Source organism: Mycetomoellerius zeteki, unplaced genomic scaffold, assembly GCF_001594055.1.
Source record: "Mycetomoellerius zeteki isolate Tzet28-1 unplaced genomic scaffold, Tzet1.0 scaffold133, whole genome shotgun sequence".
Taxonomy (NCBI): Eukaryota; Metazoa; Arthropoda; class Insecta; order Hymenoptera; family Formicidae; genus Mycetomoellerius; species Mycetomoellerius zeteki.
The window spans coordinates 150,670-172,239 of record NW_017256266.1 but is presented as its reverse complement, the minus strand read 5'-3'; the positions used below and the strand labels follow the sequence as shown (position 1 = coordinate 172,239).

General features: G+C 34.1%; 1 protein-coding gene across 1 annotated transcript; it reads right to left on the bottom strand.

Moving 5' to 3' along the window:
* Positions 1-13,407: 13,407 nt before the first annotated feature.
* On the bottom strand, positions 13,408-20,129 carry tna (Zinc finger MIZ domain-containing protein tonalli). The gene is made up of 9 exons (XM_018461861.1): positions 19,992-20,129; positions 18,977-19,312; positions 18,073-18,742; positions 17,444-17,787; positions 16,895-17,080; positions 16,665-16,807; positions 16,090-16,579; positions 14,294-14,530; positions 13,408-14,161 (listed from the first exon to the last, which is right to left on the bottom strand). Exons 1-9 carry the CDS (start codon positions 20,127-20,129, stop codon positions 14,027-14,029), a joined length of 2,679 nt encoding a protein of 892 aa, XP_018317363.1. The 3' UTR covers positions 13,408-14,026.
* Between the last annotated feature and the right edge of the window lie 1,441 nt (positions 20,130-21,570).

Genomic DNA, 21,570 nt, shown 5'->3' with positions numbered 1-21,570 from the left:
AAAGCTTAGAATATATCATAGACTTTACATACAACTTAAACAATACACAACAAATTACATCTCTTAGAGCTTCTCGTAAATATATACTTCTCATCTTTCGTAAAGTTTCAAAAATTGATTACAGTCGAAATCGAGATTTGCTTTACATTTATAAATGTAACTGTTGTTTATCATCTGCTTTACGTACGTTAACTTTATGATAAATTAAACGATCAAGTATCAATAGAATGGTAATGTATCAGTAAATCGAACATCAACTATGATACTAGGGCACTTGTATCGAGATAAAATTGCAATTACTGGTTCCGTGTCCTTACATACAAGCTCTCACGAGCCTGAAGCAACAAACGTACATACATAGGTCGTCTGAAAAGTTTTGAGCCTTAACATGAAAATGGCATTACTCGTCAAAACAATTTTGGTACTATAATCGTACATACTTTGAAAGATACCTGCGAAAATTGTAGCTACTTTCGGCGCTTAGTTGTCGTATGACAGTCATTTGTGCCAGTCAATGTCAATGTTTTTGTAAAAATGGAAAAAATCGAATATCAGCAGTCGCCATGATAAAAATTCACGAATTGCAGTTCGAATTAATTGACCATCCACCGTATTCACCAGATCTGGCCCCCAGCGACTTTTTTCTGTTTCCTAGGCTCAAAGTTTGGCTCGGAGGACAGAAATTTTCATCGAACGAAGTCATCGTATCCGTAGACGCCTATTTTGCAAAGCAAGACGCTCAGTATTATTTGAATGGATTAAAGAAGTGGGAGCATCGCTGGAAAAAATGTATCGACTTAAAAGGAGACTATGTGGAAAAATAAAACTGAATTTGACCGAAAAATTACTTGTTTCTATGTTAGGCTCAAAACTTTTCAGACGACCCTCGTACCTTGACCAGCTCTGATTATTGGTCGTCCGATTATAGACGGGAATATGTGGGCTGGGAAGTTTGCGCTGGCGTACCCGCACTTAACAAACTGCAATGAAAAGCTGCATCGGAAAAACTGCCGGAAATATGCATGAGTATGCGATCGTTTTGAAGCACGTGTCTAATTCAGTGCATCCTCTCTTAGCTAAGAATGAGGCAAATTCCTTTGCAAGGGAAATGAAAGAGGAGCGGCCTTACCCCGGTGCCAATGGCTACGTTTACACCGTGCACTTAGTCCGCGACCTATACGATAGGTGTCTTTGTGTAACTTATAGGATAAACAAGGATATCTATTGTATAGGCCGCGGTCTAAATATACGGTGTAACCGTAGCCTTAGATGCAACCCAGGGTCTGTAAATTCCATTCATAAAATCATAAAACGTATGCCAGCGTTAGTAGCGCCGCCTGCTATAGAGGAATCACAAAATGGAACTTCGTAGCCATAAAGTCAATATGACGTCTTACGCTCATAGGCTACGTTTACACCGTATGCTTAGTCCGCGGCCTATACAATAGATGTCCTTGTTTATCCTGTAAGTTAAACAAAGACATCTAGCGTAGTCGCGAATTAAGCGCACGGTGTAAACGTAGCCATACATATATAGGCCCATGCAATTTGGCCAATTGCAAACATTATTCATTTAATTATTCAATGAATTTATTAACGATTTCTTGGAGTTATAATATTATCGTTAAGTGAGTGATTTTGTATTGTACTTAATAAATGTGTTCATTGTATTGGATACAATGTTTTTCTTGTGAGAGATCTTACAAATTTTTTATCGACATAAATATGTCTGTTTTGACAAAGCTAGAAGATGTATCTCTACTAATATGTTTATTAGAATAATGTCATTTACTTGCAATTATGCTGATACTTATGTACATGCTATACTCTTCGTATAATTATCTAATATATTTGTGTACTTACATTTGCTCTCGTAGAATGTGCTTAACATGCCTGTAAATTTATTGTATTTTTTGATGCTATATACATCCTTTACAGTGAAGAATTTTTTTCGACTGTAGGTGTGGAAATAGTATCACATATAATCCGGCAAACTTTTACCAAAGTGCTTAGGTATACACATTTGGAAACTGATTTAACACAGAATACTTTCCTGATACAAATTCCATAATCTGAGTCTCACGGAAGTAACATATTGTTACTATGCCAACTATATATTCTTAGTATATAAAAGGACGATCTCATAAATATTTATCTGATATCTATTCTAATCTAATACCAAATATCATGTATCAGGAATTACTTTGATTTTCTTTCTATCACATGTAATAAAAACAGTTTTGTTGTTCACTTTTTGGACCTAGCTAGTGTTCAAATATTTAGAACTTTCATACTACAAATATATTTACTATATAATAAAATAGTGATATCGCGCATCATAATAAAATCAACATAATATATCTTGGTGATGCACGCAGACGTTTGATAGTCATACATTATTGTTTCTCAGGATTTAATGGTTGGCGATGAAGCAAGTAAACTTCGTTCTATGTTAAAGATAAGTTATCCAATGCAAAATGGAATTGTTAGGCATGTTTATATCTCACATCAGATATTTTATTTGATATATCTCGTAATATAATTAATGTTTATAACAGAAACTGAAAAGACATGTGTCACGTGTGGGATTACACCTTCGGCAAAGAGAAAATGGATATTAATCCTAAAGAATGTAAAATTCTGTTAACCGAGCCACCAATGAATTCTATCACGAATAGAGAAAAGATGATACAGGTAACATTGTGCAATCCAAAGAAAATTAAATTAAAGTTATATGAATAAAAAACTTAATGAATTGATATTAATTCAAAATCAACAACCAAATAACGAGCAAAACAAGGTGTTTTGTTTAAATTTTTAGTGTAAATTTAACATATCTCTATAAGTAACAATATAAAGTATAAAGTATACGTTTAGGCTTCACAAAGTAAACCTTCTTCAGTATACATATATACACTTGGTGTATATGATATATATATATATATATACACTATATAGATTTGATATCAATAATTGATGCTAAGTTAAATTCTATCATTTGGGCCAGTTTCACCAACGCCAATTACTTAATCAGCCGTGGAACTGATGACTAATCGCATTTGCTGTTTAATAGAATTGACCACTTACTTTGACAGTTAATCACCGATTAGAATTAATCGAGTTGCTGAAACACAAATTTTACTAAATCTAGTGATATATCATTTATATAAAAGATTTGATATCAACAACTGGCGCCAATTTAAATTTTACTAACTTCTTATTCCTCCCAAAGAACAAGTAATCAATAACTTGTTATAGTTATACAAACTTACCTTTTTAAAAAAAGGTAAAAAAAAGCGCTAAGAGTGCAGGCTTTTCGTAAAGAATTTGAGCCGGTTTCACCAACGCCAATTATTAAACTGGCCGTGGAACTGACTAATGGTGTTTGCTGTTTAGTACAATCTAATGGTATGTATCATTCGTATAAAAGATTTGATATCAACAAAATTGGCGCCAAGTTAAATTCTACGTAATTCGGATACCAAATTAAATAAATATTAACTTTAATGATATGTATCATTCCTATAAAAGATTTGATATCAAGAACTGTCTCCAAGTTAAATCCCACTTCTTTATACCATGCCAAAATAAATAAATAATGAATATTAATCTAATAATATGCATTATACAAACGATTTGATATCAATATCTGAGGCTCCAAGTTAAATTCTACTATCAAAATAAAAAGTAAAATCCAAATGATACTATTTATTATTTACTTAATCCAAATGGTACTATCTTTAATTTTTATATAATGAAACCTAAGCATACGTAGTAATCCTAAGGTTTCATTATAAGTATATGTATATCCTATTGAAGAATTTTCCTATTGCAATCTAAATGGTTTAAATTCCTCTTAAATGAAATTATTACATATATCACAATTCATTCAAAGACATTTCCTCTTCCAACTAAAGTAGTTATTTAATTCTTCTTCAAAACATTATGACAAAATAGCCTTGCTCAATTTAAGTGTTACCACAAAAAATTAAAGAATTAACCGTATAAAATCGTCGAAAAAGTCGAATTTTTGCAGGCGAATAGGAAACGATCGTTTATAACTCCTTAACCGCAAACAATTATGATCAAACTTGATCATAAATTGATTACTTTTAAATTCTATTAGCAAAACCTGATAAATAATAAATTATTTCATAAGATAATATTGAGATAACTACCATATAACCAGTGTTTGATTTTATCTGGATAAAATTATCTAGATGATCATCTAGATGAAATTTTAATACCATCTTATCTTTGTTTATTTAGATTATCTAATAAAAATATTAATTATCTTTATCTGCATTTTAGATGAAAAAAAGTATCATCTTTATCTAGAATGATGTTTAGATACATTGGTTTATTATATTTTACATTGCTAAAAAATGTGCAGAATGTTAAAATATTTTCTTCTATGTAGTTCATGTTTGCAGAAAAATTTTCAGCCTCAGGAAGAGAGTGGGTGCATCTAATAACATATACAGGGTGTCTCAAAAAAACGGATCGAAACACAATGGGGACGTAGATTAGATCAAGGGGAACAAAACAGTTTTGTACCATTTTGCAGTTGACGCAATATTTAACGAGATATTAACGTTTAAAGATAGGCGAATACAAGCGTCCGACCAGCCTACTGCTCAAGCGCTATCCTTCTCCTCCCCATGCGCGCCGTTCTGAGTGGCTCGCTTGCTAGGCCATCCCCGCACCTCGCGGCCCGCCCGCGCCGCCCGGCCAGCGCGTCATGCGATCGGTGGGGATGGTAGGCCGTCCTGCCGGCAGCAGTACATGAGCAGTAGGCTGGTCGAACGCTTGTATTCGCCTATCTTTAAACGTTAATATCTCGTTAAATATTGTGTCAACTGCAAAATGGTACAAAACTGTTTTGTTCCCCTTGATCCAATCTACGTCCCCATTGTGTTTCGATCCGTTTTTTTGAGACACCCTGTATATAACCATTCACTTTGCTCTCATATGATCTTTTTATTCCTACACTAGAACTCTCTTTCTCTCTTTCGCCAAATATCAAACATATGTATCTCATTTTAATTTCCAAAAGTATACACTAGTTCAGCTATGAAAACAGATCTAATTGTACAATAAGTTCGTGTCACATGCTCCATGTTCCAACTAGAATCCTAGGATGCATTCCGTTTTACGCATGATGTACATATAATGCATCTATATCCTTGTTTAACACATTTCGATTTAAAGCCAAAAAAACACTAACCTTGGACGGCTCTGGATTACTCGCAACGATTATGATATGTTTACGACCATGTAACTAATATAGAGGAAAAGAACTGTATAAAATTTTTATGTGATACTTTTTATCACATGTATGTAATTCTTCATTATTTTTTTTATCACATGTATGTAATTCTTCATTATTTTTTTGAAAATTGTAAGATACATTGTAAGAGACAAAATTGTAAGAGAAATAAATAACGAGTTATTAAATAAAAAATATCAAAATTGTTAAATTTAATATTTTTTATTATTTAAAAAAAAAACTGATTCTTAATTTATAAACGAATAATTGTAAAACTCATCTGATACGATATTGAAGAGAAATAAAGGATACCAGGTCATCAATCACGTCAGATAGTTGCATTAAATTGTTAGACATTACAAAATTATAATTATAAAAGAATTGATTTTTTAGTTATGTTAGTTCTTGATTGATTTGTTGAGTTCTAAGTTCTTATTTATAAGTATATCGAATATTTAGATGTTTAGATTCTTAATTGTTCTTTACTTATTATTTTATGTTTGAATTATTATAAGAGTCTTTTAACTCATTTTTATATTATATGTTTCTAACATATCCAATCTGTCTGTATAACTTTACAAGAATATCTTGATTGTTCTTTTCTTATTGTTTTGTTTGAATTAGAAGAATTCTTTACTCATTTTTATATTGTATGTTTTTAATAATAAATTATTTCATAAGATATTGAGATATAACTATCATATAAATAAATTATTATCTTTTAATTTCAAGTCTTTCCTTTCAGTAAATCTGAAAATAAATTACAGCACAAAGAATCAATTCTTTCGTAATTATAAAGAATAGAGAGAACAAATTATTAATATGTAAAACTCATCTGATACGATATTGAAGAGAAATATGTTTAACAAATCCACGAGCCAGAAGTGTGCTCGATGATTTCAACATTAATTGTAACAATGAGATACCAGGCAACCAATCACGTCAGATAGTTGCGTTAAATTGAGAAGATTCAAAATCTGAGACTCCACTTCCTACTGCACTGTATACACTTTTGTAAATTTCCTTTCTATAAATCTGAAAATAAAACAAAAGAATCAATTCTTTTATAATAATAAAGAATAGAGAGAATAAATTAATAGAGAATATAAAACTTATCTGATATGATGTAACAAAGAGATACCAAACTACCAATCGTCAGATACGTCAGATACTGCGTTAAATCGGGAAAATTCAAAATGTGAAACTTCACTTCTTATGCTTCCTACTGCATTGCAGACACTTTCTTAAATTTTATAATCCTGCGTACAAAAGGATGTTGCAATAAAAGTTGTTATTACAAAAGAAACGAGAAGTAAATAATAAATTATTTCATAAGATAATATTGAAATAAACTACCAGATAATCTAACCAAAACAAATTCTATGTAAAAATAAAAAATAATTATATAGAAAACTTACAGCGGAAAATGTGTTTTACAGCAAAGAATTTGTCTAATAAAGCAGAAAATATTTATTTTTTATTTTAACCTCACTTACGTGTTCCTCTGTGCCATCGATGTGACAGATTTCCTAATCTGAATTCCTAACCTGAATAGTCATTCTTTATTATTATCTAGATTATAGATAGATATAGAAATTAATTTATATATACTTACAGCAGAGAATTTGTGTAATGCGGCAGAAAATATTTATTTATTCTAGATTCATTTACGTATTCATACGCGTTCTTCTGTTCCATCGATGTGACAAATTTTCTAACCTGAATAGTTTAACGGTTAATACTTAATGCCACATTTGCCTCTTGCTATCTGAAGTCAAATATAACCTCATCGTATCGCTTGTCAGAGACGGCGAACACCTAGACACCCACTTCCTCGAAGGCGAACATCTGAACATCATGTATTTTTTTTCGATGCAATTGCAATTTTTTTACTGCACTTTTTAACGATGCAACTTTGGCTATGTTTACACCGTACGTTTAGTCCGCGGACTAGACCCCAAATTCGACTTTATTTAGGTCATATTATTTAGGCCGCACGCTGTAAACACTCTGATACCTGACCCTACCTGTTGCGGGTCATGCCGGTTTTCGACGTTTACACCGTACGACTGATAGCGACCTGACCTATATCGTTATCCAAAGTAAGTCTAGTCACCAATCATTTACACCGAAAGGGACTTAAAGATTAATTAGGTCATAATTAGTTCACGCAATCTGAATTAGAGCCATCTATTTTATTTTAAGTGAAAACGCGTTGAATGAGCCCAATTTCATCAAAATCAGAGATGAAGCCCATATTCTAAATATTATAATTATCATTATTTGTATTATTTTGATTAGCAAAGGCATTGGTACTTACGAACTTTTTACTCTTTTTTTAAATATTTATGTTCTTTGCACAAATCAATATTAATTAGTCTTTTCACATTTGTCTAGACACCCACTTCCTCGACGGCGAACATCTAGACGCTTAATTCTTGAACATCTAGACACCCTTTTTCTCGACGCGGTAAATACCTAGATCTTCAATGACAATCTCGATATTTCATTTTAATTTTAATTAATTAATGCGCCTCGTGCATGTCACATCGTATTTTTGCACCGCGCGTGCGTCACATCGTACATATGTGACAATGGGCGCGTTCAAGTTGACAAAGCGGCTAGCCTGCTCACCGAGCAAATGAACGTAATTGGTTATTACTTATAGATCCAACCAATCATATTCAATCGCTCGATAAGCATGCCTAGCCGCTTTGCAGTCTTGAACTCGCCCAATGTTGCCATCGCTGATTATCACAGCCGTCATGTGTGGTTGATCACGTTCGAATGTGCAATGCTGCCATCGCTAGGTTAAGTCAAAAGCCATCTATTATCGAAAAAACGAGATGGACATTTCTCTCGGTCGACGATGACAATAATGACGACATTTCTTAAAAATAAGGTGAAAATTCACAAATCTGGACTTTGCGTCGCGATATCTCCGCTCGTAGGGCACGTAGAAAAAAAAATAAAAGCACTTTTATTATACAATTTAAGTATTTTCTATCAATTGAGCGTATATACAGAGTGTTCAGCGCGACTCTTCCAATCTCCCACAGGAAGGTAGATGGGATCGAAATAAACATAAAAGTCCTTTACCGTTTAGCGATATCCGTAATAATAATCGAGATATTAAAGTTTGAAATTGTACTAATGAGAGCGCGCCTATAGAAAGAATAGAAACGGCTCCGACCGCTCTCGAGGTATAGCCCGCCCCAGTTTAACAAACCATGGATGCGGCGGCAGTAGAGGCAAGAGGGGAAGCGCGCCGTTGCTTAGCGCTCGGCATTGCCGCTCACACGTCTCACCGCACCGCACCAAAGGACTCGCACGATGGCTGCTACGCACATTCGCGAATTTGGGGTGTAGTCCACGGACTAAACGTACGGTGTAAACATAACCAAAGTTGCATCGTTAAAAAGTGCAGTTACCGCAAAAAGTACTGATATAAAAATGGAATAGACGAAAAAAGTGCAAGTAATGCAATTATTGCTAGATAAGTGCAGATAATAAAGAGAAATTGTCGAAAAAAAGTGCAGATGAAAGTGCTATTGCTAGAAAAGTGCAATTGTCGAAAAAAAAGTGCAGATCAAAAAGTGAAATTGTCGAGAAAAATGTAGTTGCCGCGAAAACAAGTGGAATTGTCGAAAAAAAAGTGCAAATAAAAAAGTGCAATTGCTACTAATAAAGAGTACATAAAAAAGTGAAATTATGGAGAAAAAAGTGCAGATAAAAAAGTGCAATAGTTACTTAAAAAAAGTGGAATTGTTGCTAAAAAAAAGTGCAGATATAAAAGTGGAATTGTCAAAAAAAGTGCAGTTGGCGCGAAAAAAGTGCAGATAAAAAAGTGCAATTGTCGTTAAAAGAGTGCAGTTGCTGCTCCAAGAGGTGCAGCCAATGAGAGCGCAGTGGCTCCCCCAAGAGTTGCAGCCAATGAGAGCGCAATGGCTGCTCCAAGAGATGCAGCCGATGAGAGCGCAGTGGCTGCTCCGAGATGTGCAGGCAATGAGAGCGCAATGGATGCCTCAAGAGGAGCAGCTAATGAGATCGCAGTGGATACTCTTGAAGTTGCAGCCAATGAGAACGCTGTGGCTTCTCCAAGATGTGTAACCGATGAGAGCACAGTGACTGCTCCAAGAGGTGCAGCCAATGAGAGCGGAGTGAATACTCTTGAAGTTGCAGCCAATGAGAGCGCAGTGGATGCCCCAAGAGTTGCAGCCAATAAGAGCGCTTTTGCTGCTCCAAGGCTATGCATCCAATGAGAGCGCAGTAGCTGCTCCAAGATGTGCAGCCAATGAGAGCGCTACGGCTGCTCCAAGAGTTGCAGCCAATAAGAGCGCTTTTGCTGCTCCAAGAGGTACAACCAAAGATAGCGCAGTGTTGCATGATATTGTTACACAAAAGAAGAACACAAATAAGTATGATAATATACCGACAAACAATATGATTAATTACCAACGGTATCGTGGACATTGAACACATAGGCTACGTTTACACCGTGCATTTAGGCCGTGGCCTATATAATAGACGTCCTTGTTTATCCTGTATATTAATCAAAGATATCTATCGTATAGGTCGCGGACTAAGCGCACTGTGTAAACGTAGCCATAGTTCAATAGCCATGTTTTGTGGACTAAGGCGTTTCAAAATAAGATTGCAGCTAAATCCCGGGCATGGCGACTTCAGGTTTCTTTCTATCCAAAATTCTTTCTAGCCAAAAAATGGCTAAACAAAAAGATGTTATTACGGGTCTTATAATTAAATGTCAATTAGTGTATTCTCTTATTTCAAATATTTTCTTGTGACATTATCAGCTTCCTGCATATCGTTTCGTAATAATTTCTCGGTAATTATCCGAGCATCGGGAATAAATGATTCACGATTTCGTTAATATTTTATGACTTTTTTATTGAATGAGTCTAACCGTTATCAAGAAACAATGTTGTGTCTGTCGTACATGTTTAAAAACTGGTCTTTATTAAAATTTTTCATATGATGTAATCAATGATATCAATATGTTTCTTTTTTTTCATTTTATAATGCGCACTTCTGCGTTGTGAAGAACACAACTGCAGGTCTGTTCATCAAGTTGCAGCTTTACATTTAGTTATTTAGCTTCTTCCTTCTAGTTTGCTCCCAAGTCTGAATATATTTCATATCTCGCTTGTAGTACAAGAAGCGCATCCAAAACGGACAGATCCTGCGACATGGACCGATGTCAACACTCATGATGTATTTGATGAGCAAACATCTAATTTATTAAAAGCACCATGCAAGTCGAAATGTGAATTCTCTGATATAATTTGATAAAAAATTCTGCAGTAGCGCGTATATATGAATGAATTTATAATACATCATCAATATGTAATCATGTGAACTTATCAATATTCCATATATTATTCACTAATAGAGTTTAGAGGCGCAGCCAATAAACCATGAGTCGACATACAGTTACATGAAAATATCTTGTTTCATAACTTTTCTAGGCCTTGGACAAGACGACATTCGTTATCCGCAGTCGCGAACTATCTGTTTTGTTCGTAGAACATTGTAAAATCAAATTATAGGCCTCCTAATGATAGATAAATAGGTATTATAATCTTAAAGCCACAGAGATTTGTAGACGTCTCGTCAGATAATAATAAATTATCTCCTATTGCAATGAAAATTCATACAAAAAGGCAAATGGCATTAGCTGTCGATTTGCTAAAAAAAAAAAGACATAAAAATTGTCTTCTAATAATACAATATTGCGTACTCTTTCTTGACGGTAACATTTAGATGTTTTCCAAATTATGTATAAATTATTGTAGAAATATAACTGAGAAATTTTGTCATTAAATTTAATTTATTATCACCTTCTGTAACACAGATGAGGTTTTTTAATGTTTTTTAGATGTAGTTTTTTCATGAAATGCCTATAAATCTCTAGAACTCTCATAAACTAAGACGGTGTATCGTATATAATATTTAGGGATATTATTAGCTATAGGTATAGGTAAACATTGCCTATGTACAATCGCAACAGGGTTGCGCATACTACTTCTTGGCAATCCTAAGTAAAGCTTACAGTTTGAATAAACTTCTCTCTCTCTTTAGGTAATTATGTTTTTTTTAATAATTAAGTAATAATTCTATTAGAGAAATAACAGTACAATATTTGACTGTACTTGTTATCGTCGTTCATCAGCCATTTACATGTGACATTCTCTAGTTTAAAGTATCCTCATACATCTCATGTGAGTTTTGGTTCTGAGAAATAATTAGGATAATCATTTTACTATTATAACTGGCCAATAAGTTTCTCATGCCACTTCTTCACTCTGCCACTTTTCTTAAATTATTATTCTATTTACCATATATACAAATAATATACAATAGTCGCGCTTAATACAAGTAATATTAAAATCTAAATCTCAATAATTATAGTAGTTATATGCATAAAAACTTGACTGTGTCTATAATCATTCGCTGTGCGCTAGCGTTGCACACTGGTGTGTGTATGTGTGTATATGTACATATATACGCACACGATTTTTATATAAAATCTGTATAATCTACACGAGTCGCTTCAAGTATATTTTCTCTTTTAATCACAAAAGATACAAATGTTTATAACCACTACACAAGCATGGGGGGGTCTTGGGCGGTATCACTCTGGCAGTATCTTTTTTACGTACGGATATCTGATTTACATTCTTAGGAAACGATAAATCAGTTTACCGCTAGATTGTGCAAGAGGATATACAGAATTTATTTTCGCACGCTGAATCGTTGCGAACATAACTATTGTGTAAATAATAAGTTCGAGTATATAATTTTTTCCGTATATAATAAGCCTGCGTGTACAATTATTCCGCAATATATACAATTTTCTCACAAAAAAATTTTGATTTTTCCTCCTTATACAAAATTTGATTATATACGGACTATACAGTGTTTCCTTAAGGCCTTGCGTAAATATTGCTATTAATTTTATGCATAATTTATATCTTTATTATTTATTACTCAACAGACATTTTTCTGGAAACTAGTTTATTGAATATCATGTACTAAAAAGTTTAATTATAATGTACAGAAACTTATCAATTCAAAATAATAATAATTCAAAAGTATGTATTACACAACAATTTGGTTATTTATAGCAAGTTGAAAAATACGCATATATTGACATATATCAAAATGTGAAAATAAATTCTATATGTGTAAATATTATGATGTATCTTCAGAGATTGTGAACATCAAAAGAAAAAAAATTTGCCATTTGCTATATATATATATATATATATAGAGAAAATGACATATATATATATGTTTGTTATTTATATATGTATACACAAACATATGTATAAATATATATCATAAATTTTATCTAAAATAAAATTGGCAAAAGAGAAATTTTGAAAATGATTAAAAGATAATATTTAAAGTATTAAAGTTTCTGAAATAAATATATATGCATATGCATTTTTTATCTTTGTCACTTATTTACAACAGTCAAAACATATGTACATATAAAGATATCCTTGCATGGAGCGAAAATATCTCCTGAAAACGATGAAATTATTAAACTTTTAAAAATATTATTTAAATCAATATTTTTAAATATTTTTTTTATTTCACATCTACACAATTTCTATCTCAAGAGATACATCACATGTTCTTATTAAATTTCCAGTGTGAAGCCCGATATCCCCTAGTTTATTCATTTTCATCTGTTGTGCTACAATCTAAAAGAAAGGAACACTATATGCACAATATTCATCAATAGGCGGGAAATTCCCAATCGATGAATATCTTACTCTTACCTCGATTAAAATTTATTTACAAAAGTAGGTCTGTACAAGTATTTTTCTGTTGCAACATAGGTCTATCATAGTCTTGAATGCAAATAGACCGATTTTCGAGTATAAAGACATTATTGCATCAACATTCTGAAATATTCTGAAACGATATATATAAATTAACACAGCATTTTTCTTTCGAGCAAATGTTCATAAATGATTCAACAAAACAAAGTTTCATCGATTAGTATAATTCATTTTAATGAAATAAACACATACATAAATATATAAAAATTCTTATGAGACAGATCCAAAACAAACTAATAATAATTTTTTTAATAGATATCTTCTATTGACTCTAATACCATTATTTATGATAACAGTTGAATATCTATTACAATACCATTTATATTTAAATAGTTACGCTCTTTTAAAATCGTTTCTGAAATATTTGCCTAGCATGTCGTTTAACACATTCTCTTTTTTTCTATTCTCAAAAACATATCTTTCAATAATATATACAATATCGATAATGCTGTCCATGCAATAACATCTTTACAAATAATATGGTGTTTGCCGTATTATCGTTAAAAAATCATTTCTTTAACCCTAGCCTTTTAACTCTAATTTTAATAGGAATATTATAATTATAATTAAGATTATTTGTACCATTGATTAGGTGAGAGCACCCACAGTTGACCCCAATAAAATTCAATTTTTTTTACCGCAAGAGCTCATATACAGTAAACTTCCGAATTTATTCTCTTATCAGGGATAAAAATTGAATGTCTTGTTCAATTTCATTCATTCCACAGGATTCTAAGAAATTTGCACGAAAGTATACTGTAATCAAAAGAACATTTGCAGTAAGATATTCTCTCGTTTATCACTTCATTACAAAGTAGAAGGGTCACAGTTTGATTACATCTTTACGAATCAGAGAGTCACTCGCCTTTTCTATCTTATTTTTTTCTTATTCAAAGAGTGCCAATATATCGTCGTTAGAGGAAGGATTACCACTGCTAGCGCCGCTACTAGGTGGAGTGTTTAGGTCCGGTGGATCGAGATACGACAGAAGTTCCATTGCATCTACATTGTCTGGCAAAAGCTATAAATAAACAATATAAACAATAGTAAATAATATATTATGAACAAACTTGTAAAACGCGATTTCGATTTAAAAAATATTTCGGTTTGCAAAGATATGAAGTGGTAATTTGACACAATGCAAAGTACTTACATTTAATGCCTCTTGGCCGGTACCTTCTCCGTCTATAACTGCAGCAGGATCGAAATTTAAGTCCGACGGTATGTCTGTAGCGGTGTCATTATTTATGGTTGTACTTGTACCGGAGGTGTTGTGGTTTCCTGTGGATTCTTGCGACGCGGGTGGAACGCTCGGTGGTCCACTGGCACCACCAGCCGGCGTGTGAGGAGTAGATTGCGGAGTGTGTGGCGTATGAGGAGTATGAGGCATCTGTGATGCATAACAACATCAGATTTAACATTTGTCGACTGTAATATTTGTTACATTTAACTTCCACCGGCAATGTGAAATTTTTAATCTTGGTCCACTAAATGGGATAAATATTGAGGTCTACAGCGAATTGTTTTTATTATTCAAAACTATATAAAAATCTAAAAAAATCTTGTATACTTTTGAAATCTTTAAGAATAAATTTTTATTATAATAGAAGATACTATCTCCCTTTTTTACAGACTTAAGGGGATGCTGGAGTGGCCAAATTGTCGGGATTTTGCAGATCGATATAAATCTCCGAATTTACTGAACGGAATCAAAAATCCTTTTACAGGTTTAAAATAGACGCAAAATTTAGGAGTGCTGCAATAGACTAAATCGTGAAAAAAGTTAAAAACTTACATTTTTTCAACTCGTAGAACTGTCACCTGACGTTTCGTTAATAAAAAAGTGTTATAGCTCGTATGGACCAAACGATAGTGCAGCACTCAGCGCATTACGTACACAAACAATACTGAGTTTATGAAACTAAAATTAAAAGCTTCAAAAGAAAGATTTATATCGATCTGCAAATGACGTGTATACAAACGCTGAGCGAAGACTCGGAATGGTAAACAAAGCAATAATTGGGTGCATTTAATATTACAACCGCTCAATGAGCGCTCAGTGAGCACTTGCATTTTATTGACATATTCCGTTAGAACTAAAAATATAGACCAAACAGATACAAGAGGTCACTAAGCGCTCAGTGAGCGGTCGTGATAGAGTAAAAAATATCAAAAATACTATATGGCTCAATCTGTATGATGTATACGATGCTCCTCGCTACAGATTTGCCACATAAGACACAGCAGTACATAATTTTCCTATCATTTGACTAATGAACACCTTTCTTCTAATTTATCAAATTTGTTTTCAGGAGTTTCTTCTTCAATTTGAAGTATTTTTTGAATTATGAAATTAAAGCACAGTGAAATTAAGGTACATAAATTTTCCTATCATTTGATTAATAACAAAATAAACGTCTTTTTTCTAATTTATCAAGTTTTTATAAAGACGCTCCTTCTTCAATTTTGAGTATTTTCTGCATTATGTATTTTAAATATCTCCATAAATGTTGAGTCTTGTAATGACAGTGAAAAAAATGATATAAAAAAATGAAACTAAAAAATCTATTTAAAAAATAAAATCTTTATATATATTCATTAAAATATGCGTCAAGAAATATAAAAAAATATAAATTTTTATTTGCATAAAATATTAGGGCGGTTTTCAACTTAGGTCACTGAAGGTCATAGGCACATCGTTTTCTTGTAATCTCGAAGCGGAACAAACAATTTGCATTTTTGTATACAAATAATCTCAATATTATTAAATTTTTAAGGAAGGGATACCAAATCCCATCGTGTGTTTATCCATTCTTTTATAATTCACAATAAAAAAATGTGTCTTAAAAGTCTAACATTGCCAGCGGATGATTAATATTTCGCCACCATTTTTACATATTTCTAAATAACTATTATTCAAGCATAATCGACACTAAATCACGGTAATACCTGGTCATTAAGTGATTTCTCCATGGCATTGAGAGGATCTAAAGAATTAACGGATTCGTTTAAATGCGAAAGCGGACCCGTCCCACTGACATAATCATTATTGCCGATAGTATTCGTCCCAGAATTTATTTCGTAGGTTCCACCAGACGTATTCCGATGGTTTATGCTATTATTCGGATACGTGGAAGATGTGTTGTTCATCATCGAACCGCTCACAATACTGTTCATATCGGGCGGTATATAAGGACTCATAGCTTGATTCATATCCCAATTGTTCATAGTTGGCATATTCATACTGCCTGGCGACATGGCCTTGGTTGTTCTCTTACAATCGTTTTCTTCTTCGGATTTAATACCAGTTAAATTCTTTGCAGGTTTCCAGTTAGCGAGCGAATCTATCGTCACTTCATCAACTTCCGTGGTATTTAATGTATTCAAAATACCCCACATATATTGATCAACCTCTAGGCCTTCCAGCTGTGCAGATTTTCTGTAAAATATGCGACATTTTTGTTTCATTTTTTTAATTTCAATAAATGCATCAAAATGAAGATTGATGATTTAGTTATACTTACGAACATACTGGACACCTCCAGTTACCTCGTTCGCAATTCATTTGCAAATATGATTCTAAATCGAAACACTGTATATGCTTGCACTCATGTCCTCTAGCTGGCAGTGTAATGCGTTTATGGGTAATAGGACATTTTAAGAGTACCTGTACATGAGATGCGAATGATTTAAAATTATCGATATTGCAGAGCTACAGAATTTTAAAGTATTACAATACTTTTGTAAGCTTTACCTTTAGTGCTGTTTGTTCCACTACATCTTTTTCCGATTGCATGCTATTATTTGACATGGTATTACTGAAGTTCCTTTTGATTTTTGTTATACAGTGCTCTGCCGTCAACAGCCTCTTACGTAGTAATCCATGAAGTACACTTCGCACACTAGGTCGATGAACCAATTGAAGGACGAACAGATGCGACTGTAATATATTATAATATCATAATATGTATCCTCCACAAAGAACGTAATTATAACTTAAATAAGCGAGAGGAAAAAAGGAAAGTGATTTTAAGTTTATAATTAATAAATAGATGTACGTGAGGGGTTCAAGTCAAAATCGGGACTTTTATTCTCATGAACATAAGAATAAAAAAGTCCCGGTTTGACTTGAACCACCCACGTACATCTTACGTATATAAACTCGATACGTAAAATATGTAAAATCTATCTACATGAAATGAATACTCGTTCTTAAACAATTGTACAATTTACAATGCAAAGAACATCTTATCTTCGAATTACGTAAACGCTATCGTTTAATTATTGATATCCTCGAACTTACACAACAACATGCAGATACGGTAATCTGTATTGTGTTCCTTCCTGCTTGACAGACGTCCTTCAAGTAAAGAGGCTTATGGGAAGCTTTGTTGTCTCCACGGTCGATCACGAGGGGAGTTGCGTTAACGGAGACTTGCACACTCGCCGGCCAATTCGTGTTCATTTGTCTATCTTCGTGGTGGAAACACTTAAGCTGTAGCTCCAAATCTGATCGCCACACTAGCGTTTGATGCACTGTGGACTTCAGTTGAAATACATGATTGCTAACAGCCAAGTTATGCTCTAGGCGGAAAGGTGGAAGAATTATGCCGTCTCTTACGGGGAATGTTAGTCTCAATTCATCATCTGAAACAAATAGCAAAATCTCAATATAGCAGTTGTAAAGAATTTGTATATAATGTAAAAGCGTTATATTTCGCAAATAAATATTTAAAAAAAAACATCTATATGCCGTACGTATTAAATTTTTCAATTTTATATATAATAGACATTATTTTGTAATTTGAAACTAGAAAAATAGATATATTGTGCATCTGATTTGATCTCCCTGTAATATAATTTCTGAACTCAAGACACCACCAGTTGTAATTTACGTTAAAGCATAAGATCAAAGCCTAAAATCTCACTCACTCTGAATGTTAACGGGTGATTTTATCTCGTTGAAATTAGGCTTGATGTCTGGATTCGGACTGATGTAAGGCGGCATGCTAGTGGCGGGTGTCAATGGAGGCGTCGGATTACCGGGAATGGGACTGTGCTGATAATTCACGTTGCCTCCATTCGTCGATCTCATTGACACCACGTCTTGTTGGTACTGACTGGTCACCACGGCAGACGCGCCGTACGACGCGTTACCGCCACCGTATCCCGCGTTCGGCTGATGACCGACGAACTGGTTACTAACCGAAGTAGGTGGAACCATGCAGACCCCAGGAACACCGTTACTACCATAGCCGTATTGGCTTGCAGCGGCCGTAACGGCTTGAGACGGGGTATTGTAAGTCGGCGCTGTTTGCCTCATATTTGTTCCTCGTATCATTGTATTAGGTCCGAAACCAGCCGCCGTGGGATTCATGCTTTGCATAGATTGATACTGTTGTTGAAAATTTGGCCTCGCTCCGGTAGGATAGGTATTCGGATAGTTCGGGGCCGTTGTCATGCCGTTGAAACTCTGCTGCATAGCTACTGGATTCTGAGCAGCAGGAACCTGATACGGAACCTGCTGTCGCTTTTGCGCCATATGCATAGCTGGATTCGGATAAGGCGCTAATCTCCGTGGATAACCTTGATGCGGCTGAGCCTAGAAGTACAAAGATACGATATTACTATCAGGAAGAACAGAAATGCGCCTTCCGTTAGCCGAGATACACACTACTGTGACAAGCTAAAAATAATCATAATATAAAAAGATTGGTATAACATATTTACACACAGAACAAATAAATTTCAATAACAATTTATCTCTTGGCGAATCACGGCAAAACTGAGAGACGCAGCTAAGTACATTTAGAACGTTGGGCGTTTAGATAAATACCTGCATCTTGTTCATTTGCATATTGTTGGGTCCCATCATGTTGTTCATGGCTACATTACCCATGTTACTCATGGAGTTCATGGGTGTCATTCCGCTCATAGCATTCATACCGCTCATACCGTTCATACCGTTCATTGCTCCCATTGTCATGGGATTCATCGAGTTCATGCCATTCATACTGTTCATCGAATTCATGGAATTCATAGTGTGCATAGGGCTCATCGTGCCCATGCCATTAAAGTTGTTCATCCCGACTGGCCCCATTCCTGCCATTGGTCCTCTTTGGCCGTACCCCGCATTGTACGTTTGGTGGGGTATTCCATGTTGGCTCTGCATCTAATAATAACAATTGACATGAACCTTTATTTAAAAGTTCATAGAGTTCTAAAGCAGTACATAATTTACGAAAGACACCAAATATCGTATGGCACGTGAGTTTTGAGATACATTTTGTTACGGAATTATAAGAGATTCACATTTTCAAGTAATCGTTCATCGTTCAGTAATTTAACACATTAACTATTATGATCAAAAATTTATTTCTTTAAAAAATGATATCATCACTCTCAAAATGAAACAATGAAATTGAAAAAATCGTAAACTAACGCTAATTAATCGATGCAATGCAATAATAAAATTGATAATTTGTAAACTATATTTTTCGCATTATAAAAACGTAATTATAAATTGATTGTTAATTTATTGATAAGAATATTATTTATAATAACAAAATTATCGCGTCGTCTTATTCTTCCAAATCGTAAATCATCAAATAACGCGAATTTTTCCTCTTCTGATATTCTCATTATTCATTCTTCGATTTTTTACTATAACGGCGGAAAAAAATAACAGTAAAAGATACTAACAGGAATCGTATCATTTTACCAATTTGCATCGCCTTATTTATACTACTCCGGATAGTAATATTACAATAGCGGTCTATATAACGTATGAATCAGAAATCCCCCTGGCCGCGCACTATTGATAACATCGTGAGAGCTAGCCAAACATTTACCTGATTGAATTGCGAGGGGATGTCCTGGCGGTCCTGCATGGCCACCACGCTGGCAGTGGCGGTGGCCGTAGCGGAGGCAGCTGCTACCATCGCCGCGACACGAAGTGGCGAATCACCCCTTCCGTTCTGGGGTGGCATGCGTCCCCCCCCCCCCGCCGATCTCCCCGGGAGGAAGAAAGAGCTCACTCGACGATCAGCCTTCACGAGGTAGATGCGAACGCGCGACTTATTGGCGCACTGAAAACAGAGAGCGTGACTCATCTTAACCCTCCGTGAGATAAAATTATCTTTTTGGAGAATCGCGGCGCGCGGTGATGCTCGTCGTGATCGTTATAGAAATAACTGTGCGTTAGAGAAACTGCGGAGTTGGCGTATCACAGACAAGTGGCAAAGTGTGACGCAAGCGTACGCGATTCAACTCTATTTGAATCCTTTTTGGAACCGTTAATAGCATTAAATGCGGTCATTTCAATTATATATAAACTTAACGTGTGCATAATTATAGTAAAAAGAGAAAGAATGTACATCATACCAAAGCTAATCGTCTTAATATTGAAGATAAATATTAGATTTTCATTTATCAAATTTTCCCAGCCAAAATTTAACTTGATAAACAAAAATCACAGCCATAATAATACAAATACCGAATTTGAAATATAATAACTTCAGATATGCGTTATATTCTTATAAATCGTAGAATTCCACAGAAAAACAGACACTTCCTTTATGAGATGTAAAATAAATTTTTGGCACGAGTCAAAAATTGATATCTTTTCCATGTGTCTTTTACGTAAGAAAATATATCTCTAAGTCTCTTACATAATACACAAAAAGAAGGGGTCAAAACATTGGAAATAATAATGAATAAGAACGGCATATGTTCGACTTCATACACATCGATGCATTTAATCGCGTATAAAATGAAAAAGCTGTCAATTAGTCTGTCCAATATTAAGTAACGTAATAACTTGCAGACTCTAATAGTTAATATAGCATCTCAGCTCATTTGAAACGATCAAGCTTACAACGATATAATGCGCAATGGACGATAATACGTCGTCAATCATACTGGCAAGAGTTAATTCGGTTTAAATGGCAGTGTGAACTTTTGCATTTGCGACAGAAAAGTGGTTACCATTCGCCAAGTCAAGATCATACTCGTGCAATCGATTCCCGCTAGGAACGAATAGATTCATGCCAATCGATATAGTCTGTGTTTGGCGTATTGCAACGGATCTTTATTTCATAATCTCTGCGACGTAGTAATAACACATGCTGGAATCATTCACGATACTTGAATAATTTAAGAAGGTCATATTTCCTACTCGGTATCGCCCCGTGCAAATAAATTTACGCTAGTGATAGTTGCACAATAAGAATTTAAGATTTTTGAGGAAAACAAAATCTCCGTGATTATCCTCTAAATTCAAACAAAAGTGTTACTATACATTCGAATGCGTTGGAAACTTATTTTATAATATTTCTGAAACACGTGAGGGTGAAATAACGGAATATCGATTGATTTTTCATAATTTAATAAATAATCTTTTATCTCTATTATAAATATACGCAAACATAC

Bases quoted from the DNA above. Each gene is read 5' to 3' on its own strand.
- tna (XM_018461861.1), bottom strand. From the start codon at position 20,129: ATGCCACCCCAGAACGGAAGGGGTGATTCGCCACTTCGTGTCGCGGCG. The intron at 16,808-16,894 runs GTAAAGCTTACA...TCTCATGTACAG, and splicing joins TGGAACAAACAGCACTAAAG to GTACTCTTAAAATGTCCTAT. The intron at 14,162-14,293 runs GTAAGTACTTTG...GTTTATTTATAG, and splicing joins CCGGCCAAGAGGCATTAAAT to CTTTTGCCAGACAATGTAGA.